The 7,870-nt window shown below is 49.2% G+C and overlaps 2 protein-coding genes across 2 annotated transcripts; both read left to right on the top strand.

The window, feature by feature from the left end:
• Positions 1–710: 710 nt before the first annotated feature.
• Positions 711–2,572, top strand: LOC146252079 (aquaporin-4). Its single transcript, XM_084680764.1, has 6 exons — positions 711–725; positions 1,070–1,261; positions 1,424–1,585; positions 1,794–1,958; positions 2,097–2,177; positions 2,357–2,572. The coding sequence occupies exons 1-6, from the start codon at positions 711–713 to the stop codon at positions 2,570–2,572; spliced, it is 831 nt and encodes a 276-aa protein (XP_084536890.1).
• Positions 2,573–5,984: 3,412 nt separating this feature from the next.
• Positions 5,985–7,331, top strand: mipb (major intrinsic protein of lens fiber b). The gene is made up of 4 exons (XM_084679535.1): positions 5,985–6,344; positions 6,716–6,880; positions 6,974–7,054; positions 7,146–7,331. The coding sequence occupies exons 1-4, from the start codon at positions 5,985–5,987 to the stop codon at positions 7,329–7,331; spliced, it is 792 nt and encodes a 263-aa protein (XP_084535661.1).
• The last annotated feature ends 539 nt before the right edge of the window (positions 7,332–7,870 follow it).

Here is a 7,870-nt window from a genome sequence, read left to right as displayed (position 1 = left end):
TCATCCCCATGCTTTGCTCTGTAAATATTTTGAAGGATCATGGATCGTGTCTTTGACAAGGATCATTTACTGTATCATAATCCTTTAAGTACTCAATCACTTTTCACAATGTACTCTCCCACCTCTATTTATACAGTGGATTACATATGTAAATTTACAAGCAGAATCCTTCTCTCCCAGTCAGTATGAGTGATAAAGCCCTGTCCACGGGGATCATGGGGCTCCACACTGAGTTCCAGGCCTCTCCGGGCGTCATTGATATGAAAATCAGCTGTAAGAGCTGTGCTGTGTGCCAGGTGTTCAGGACACTGAGCTGAGCCTTACAGAAGGAAGCTGCGACTGGGGAGCAGACTGGAGCCTCACTGTGGAGGGGACAGTGGTGACCAAAGCCTTCTCCGCCAGCCAGCCATCCATCCATCCACCTCAGTCCTCAGTACTGGCCTGGTAGGAGGACAAGAACACGCTCAGCAGAAGGAGAGCAGTAAAACTGGACAATTTGAAGTGAGTCAGTCTAACTTAAGTGGGAGAGAGGAAAAGATGTAGAAGAGGAGGGAGGGGTTGCTCTCTTGTTTGGCGGGAGGACCACTCAGTCGCCCCTCCAGGAGAGTGAATGAGCTCAGTCACAGAGTGAACATCCTCAGACCGTAAGGCCTCTTCCACACAAACTGACGGACAAACAAACAAGAAAACCCACTCTCGGTTTCCTAGAAATGACACTGCGTGAGGTGAGTTCGGAACTACCTTCTTTTTGTAATATAAAGTGTGATGGATTTAACACTTGAGTCGGATTCTTGCCTAAATTACCAGCCTTACAAGAGAAAATACTTGAATTTCTGGAATTACTATAAATACAATTGTTTGTTCAGTCCATTTCATGGACTTCTGCCAGTCATCAAAAAAATACAATCATAACTGTAAGAGCTGTTACGTAGTATCGATATTTATCTCTGACCTTACCATATTACCACTGGATTTCATATCACTGGATTTCATATAAATGACACATAAATGGTCAGTTGTGTTTGGCTTGCACCTTAAAAATGTTAACCTCTCCCTTGTCAAACATTAGTTGCGCAGTCGTCAGTTTTGGCGAGCCATGCTTGCGGAGCTGCTGGGCTCCCTGGTGTTTGTGAGTGCCGTGTTGGGCTCCTCGGTGCCCGGCTCTGGAGAGGCCCCACCAGGCCCCCTGTACCCAGCCCTGGCTGCTGGCATGGTGGCTGTTGCCCTGGGTCACTGCTTTGGAGAGATCAGTGGGGCGCAGGTGAAGTGTTAGAGATGTTAACCTAGTGCATGGGGACATCCTTGTGTGTGTGTCTGTGCAACCGAGAGGTTGACCGTGGGAATTGAATTACCGGTGAGTAGGAGCATTTTTATGTCAATGGATGTGTTGACAGTGAGTGCTTGTGTATGTGTCTGGGCCTAGGTAAATCCTGCGGTGACCTTGGCCCTGCTGGCTACACGGAAGCTAGACCTGCTCAGGGCACTGGTCTACGTCGGGGCCCAATGTCTGGGGGCCTCGCTAGGGGCTGGAGCCCTCTACTTTGCCCTGCCACTAAAATCCACTGCAGAATGCTTTATCAGCAAGGTCAGTGAGTGTGTGTGTGGGGGGGGGGGGGTGAAAAAGACAGCAAAAGGAGACCAAATCAAATAACTAATTCTGCTGCTAGTACAACTACCGTAATTTGTAGACATTTTCAAATTACGACCTTTCTTATTTCTCTACTTCCACCACCACGTCGTATTATTCCCTTCTCCTTTTCTCTCTCCCTCTGTCCTTCCCCCCTCTCTCTCAGGTACCTATGGAGTTGAACGCTGCCCAGGCTCTGGGGATGGAGGTCTTGTCAACGTTCCAGCTGGTCTTCACAGTGTTCTCTGTGGAGGATCAGAGGAGGCGGGAGAACATGGAGCCAGGGAACCTGGCCATTGGATTCTCTGTCAGTGCTGGGGTCCTCATGGCGGTCAGGAAGCTTTTCAGCCTGACTGATTGCTTAGTTACCAATCCCCTTGAGCACCAGTGAATAGAAGACCTGTAGATCTCATCACAACCGTGATGAAACCTGTCACCATTGATAATGTGTGTTTTGGGATGTTTGCAGGGTCGGTTCTCCGGTGGCAGTATGAACCCAGCCCGCTCCCTGGGCCCAGCCATCATCACAGGCTTCTGGGAGAACCACTGGGTAAGATCTGCATGTGTCCCAGTCCAACTGTCCCTGTGATCTGAACACCATAACATAGCTCAGGGCACGCCTCTCTCTTCTACTGAGACTCGATCTCCACCCGCTTTCTGCTGCCTTTCACTCATCCTTTCTGTCTGTCCCTCAAACCCCCCGACCACCCCCACCTCCATCCCTCCCAGGTGTACTGGATCGGGCCAGTGCTAGGGGCAGTTCTGGCTGCGTGGTCCCATGAGTTCTTCTTTGCGCCCGGTGCGTCCCGCCAGAAGCTGGTGGCATGTCTGACCTGTAAGGACATCGAGATGGTGGAGACGGCCAGCGTGTCTCGCTCTTCCCTGTCCACCGTCACACAGACCGCCATGAGAGCCAAGCAGACCAACAAGCAGGAGCACAACTGAGCACACACACTCTCACTCTCACTCTCTCTCTCTCTCTCTCTCTCTCTCTCTCTCTCTCTCTCTCTCTCTCTCTCTCACACACAAGCACCCACACACACACACACCCACACACACACACATGCAGCAATTTACCAATTGGATTTAATAAAAGGGATATACCATAGATGTTCAGAAACAGGATAGACTGACCCTAGCCCTAAGCTTATTATTTGAGTAGTAGACACAATGTATGACCAGACATGTTGATCTATTTTTGCACAGCCTCAGCCATTTGTATGTCTAGTTGTCTGTGTATATTTTATACATCTAACCACTATACAAAATACCTGTATGTTTGTTGCAGCTGCTGTCTCCACCTGTGAAGGCTTTGAAATGCTAACAGGACGACCCTCCTGAACTGAATTGTTTTTTTCCTTGCCTATCAGTAACCCACACAAACCTTTCTGTCACAAGGATCAATGAAAGCTGTCATTAGGCCTTGTAACATAGCTTTGAAATGAGCAATTAACGTTTGTTTGTGTGTGTGTGTGTGTGACTGTGTGTTGAATGTGAAAGACAAAATGCAGGTACACATTTAGATGGCAAAATATATTAGACCTCTTAACTCATTTGTTAGGGTTGTTTGTATAATGTCATTCACAATATTTTGAAAAAGTATTGATCCATGTGAAACACAAATTTGGTATTGGTTAATTTATGTATTGTATTTTGTATGTGTGTATCTTATCTCATGTGTTTTTAGAATAAATATTTGCAACATTTCATCCATTCTTTTTCTTATGTACACACACACTTAAAAACTGACATCTTCAGATGTGTCTGCAAAGTGTCAGACACATGCCCATCCCCCAAAGGTATTTAGATATGCACAAATTCACATGCCCTCTCTCTCTCTCTCTCTCTCTCTCTCTCTCTCTCTCTCTCTCTCTCTCTGTCTCTCTCTCTCTCTCTCTCTGTCTCTCTCTCTCTCTCTCTCTCTCTCTCTCTCTCTCTCTCTCTCTCTCTCTCTCTCTCTCTCTCTATCTCTCCTCTCTCTCTCTCTCTCTCTCTCTCTCTCTCTCTCTCTCTCTCTCTCTCTCTCTCTCTCTCTCTCTCTCTCTCTCTCTCTCTGTCTCTCTCTCTGTCTCTCTCTGTCTCTCTCTCTCACACTCTCTCTCTGTCTCTCACTCACTCCCTCTCTCTCTCTCTCTCTCTCTCTCTCTGTCTGTCTCCCCCCCCCCACACACACACACAATACAAATGATCTGCCCCTGTATCGCCAGCATTTTGTATTGTGTTTTTTTCTAACATTTAGAATAGATACTTAAAAAGGTGAACTCAGCGTTCTCTATTCAGGGCCCACTCTGCCCAGTGATGGCTCTCATCTGGTCAAAGCAGTGCTTGCGGCTCAATAGCCCCACCCCCCACCCCTGCCCCAGCATCACAAGCCCCCCCAGTCGCTCCCCTTCTACAGAAAAGAGAATTTCCAGCGTTTTAGGTGGATGGGAGCCACATTACCCTGGGCCCCACCAGACACATTCCCCTCACGACCAACACACCAACACTCACACCCATCCACAACACACAGACCCACAGACCCAACCATCCACACCCATCCACACCCATCCACACACACAGACCCACAAACCCAACCATCCACACACACACACACAGACCCACAGACCCAACCATCCACACACACACACACACACAGACCCACAGACCCAACCATCCACACACACACACACACACAGACCCACAGACCCAACCATCCACACACACACACACAGACCCACAGACCCAACCATCCACACACACACAACACAAATGTATGGTTAGTCAATGATGTGCACAGCAGACTATGTGCTCTGGAAATCCCAGAAAAGCATCTCCATGCAGGTCTATCATTATGCAGCGATGACCACAGACCTTCCACCATGCTGTTCTCTGATTGTTCCACATGATTTTTTAACAGTGTTCCAGACCTTCTCCATGCTCTCCCCTTTTTTATGTGGAAATAACTCCAACATCAATCTTCTTATATTAATCTTGCGTCTGAGTTCACTGTCAGGTTCTTAACCTTAGAGGGGGCACTTGAAGATCCATAACCACCACAAACTGTCGCTAAGGACTAACTGACATATAATATTGCTCCTATGTTGATCACCGTGCCTTTATTGTGCACATCTTTCAATAGCCCTGAGCAGCCGTCCCTGCAGAGGGAGGCTGCATAACCCCTGCTCCAAGAACATCTCACATTCACACTACAGCAATATATGACATGTGAGATATATCACATCTATTCCCCACAAAAGATCTATGATGTGTCACTTTGCAGCACAACTAGTGCTGCCTTATCATTTTAAAATCATGAAGTGTTGCCCTGTTCACATGTTGCAAACATGCTTGTTACTGAGACAATGGTTGCACAAGGTCAGGGGTTTCAGTGTGTGGCTCATTTCAACACTGTGGACTTTGTGCTCATCCGTTCGGGCCCCCAATGGATCCCTGGATTATCACTGTGTGTGTGTGTGAGTTAATGTGTGTGTGTGTGAGTTAATGTGTGTGTGTTCAATCAGCATTTGTTTCCATGGTTCACATGATTATGATTATCAACAAATTACATATAGCCCTGGGTCAACAGGAGCCATATGAAAATGTATTTGCCTGGCTGAACAAACACACTTCAACTAGATTCCCCCATTCTAATCTATGACATGGATGTTTTTGTGGTCCCTCACCCTCATCTACCTCTCCCTAAAAACGTTCTCTACACCCCCTTCTTTTGCTCAAGTTGCAGCCTACACTCTTTCACTCAGAGTTTGTGGTATGGGGGGAACAAAGGGGTTAAGTTTGTTTCATTTGGGACGTCCTGTGTTGCCGCCCCCGCCCCCTGTCCTGCGGGGGGGATTGTGGCGTCATCGGGGGCATCCTGGGGGGTGTTATAAAGCCCCCAGTGGGCCCTCTCCCCTCCGTCAGAGAGGCTAAAACGTCCACAGGACACTCCGTCTATCCCTGTCTCTACTCTAGAACCACCCATCTGGCATCGATGCACACCTCTTGATCTCTCCACACGCTTACACGCACACACCTATGTCTCTACGACAGGTCGACAGGGGAGGCAAGCACGCACAGCTGAGTTGACTTTACCGACCCAGTACACGGCTTGATGTTTGATTGTCCTGATCGTCCATAGCTTAGAGTTAGATCTGTGGAGTGGATCTTTTGTTGACTTTGCTGAACTGTTGTTAGTCTAGCGTTTCGGTCAGCCAAGCTAGCTGACTGCAAAAGGGAAGTCGATTTTTTTTATTTTTAAATCTTGTGAAAGGAGGCTCCGAGTGAGAGGGTAGTCATCTACCTCATCGAGACTCACGTCAATAGATTTTTGCAGAGAATCTTCTGTTGTGGGGTGGGCATCCGGTGACAAGTCATCATGTGGGAGTTCCGGTCCATGACATTTTGGCGGGCAGTGTTTGCCGAGTTCTTCGGGACCATGTTCTTTGTGTTTTTCGGGATGGGCGCAGCCCTCCGCTGGACCACTGGGCCACACCACATCCTACACGTGGCGCTCTGCTTCGGCCTGGCGGCTGCCACCCTCATCCAGTCTATCGGCCACATCAGCGGAGGCCACATCAACCCGGCGGTGACCTTCGCCTACCTGGTGGGCTCCCAGATGTCCCTGTTCCGCGCTGTCTTCTACATGGCCGCTCAGTGCCTGGGCGCTGTGGCCGGCGCAGCCGTGCTCTACGGGGTCACACCCAACAACATGAGAGGCAACATGGCGCTGAACATGGTAAGGAAGCCCAGCACCCTGACCAGCAGACTGCTGTAACATCTGCTGGGAGGACCTGCTCACATCTAGACTAGCGGCAATAGTATGTGGTGGGTTTAGTTTGGATAGAGGCCCTTATGGAGATGGAGAACAGACATAGCTGACCAGAGTTTAAGGGCTCCTGGTCATGGAACAGAGTGGTGGTGTGGGAGTATTCATTTTTCCTCAACAAACTTTGTTTTGAAAAGTATGCTTTATACATTTTATTTGACTGGGATTACAAAGAAGAATTGAGGAAAAACAGGGACAAGAAGTTCGGAGGATGACAAATATCCCGTGTCCTGAACATAGCTTAATAAAGTGTGTTTTCCCTGTGTGCTTGGCTTCTCCAGCTGCAGCCCGGCATCAGCCTGGGCATGGGCACCACTGTGGAGGTGTTCCTCACCATGCAGCTGGTGGTGTGTGTCTTTGCTGTGACGGATGAGAGGAGGAACGGTCGCATGGGCTCAGCTGCTCTCTCCATCGGCTTCTCAGTCACCATCGGACACCTCATGGGCGTAAGTCGCGCACACACGCACGCACACACACACACACACACACACCGTAAAGTCTCAAACCGTTGGAGACACCTTTCAATCTTTCTACCGCAGATGTACTACACTGGTGCTGGGATGAACCCTGCTAGATCCTTCGCTCCTGCTGTCCTCTTCAGGAACTTCTTTAACCACTGGGTAAGTCAGATACACACAGTCACACAGGACAATGAACTTATATATACCAGCATATTGACCAGCTCTAAAAAACAAACACGTGTTGTTGCAGGTGTACTGGGTCGGTCCCATGATAGGAGGTGCCATGGGCGCTCTTCTGTACGATTTCATGCTGTTCCCACGCATGCGTGGTCTCTCTGAGCGCCTGGCCACACTGAAGGGCATCCGATCTCCCGAGACCGAGACCCAGCAGGACACCCGTGGAGAGCCCATCGAGCTCAAGACGCAAGCTCTATAAACCTGCCTCAGCCTGGGATCCGGGACGAGGAACAGGGCCCTGTGTCTGCCAAGCCCCACACTGCCAACCCCTCACCACAACAACACTTGCACAGACTAACACTCAGATACTCCTATTGAAACACAACTAATATACAGGTTAAATGCAGTACACAAAACATTCAACTGTACACTTACAGGTTCACAACCTTCAACCTCAAGACACAACAAGACTACTCTCCCTCAAACCTCATTTTGTATCCTGAACTGGACATTCTGTTAGGTAGAAGCAACCAGGGCCTGCTCCATGTGCCTGCCCCTCCCACTTCCCACACCACCAACACCCACACCACCACCACCTTCGCTCAACAAACCCTAGTCTACCTGTCTCACTGCCACACTGCCAGAGGAGGTCAGAGAGTAGGCTGTGTCTAGCAGGGGGACCTGGGGCAGGGGCAGTGGTGTCAGGGGGTCAGGGGAGAGGAGTGGGATGAAGGTGAGGTTTAGAGAGGATATGGGTATGGGTGGGGTAAGAGGTGAGAATATAGGTGGGCCATGGGC

Source organism: Hypomesus nipponensis, chromosome 18, assembly GCF_054491055.1.
Source record: "Hypomesus nipponensis isolate SF chromosome 18, ASM5449105v1, whole genome shotgun sequence".
Taxonomy (NCBI): domain Eukaryota; kingdom Metazoa; phylum Chordata; class Actinopteri; order Osmeriformes; family Osmeridae; genus Hypomesus; species Hypomesus nipponensis.
Note: the sequence above shows the minus strand (reverse complement) of the source record. Positions and strands in the feature narration are given on the sequence as shown.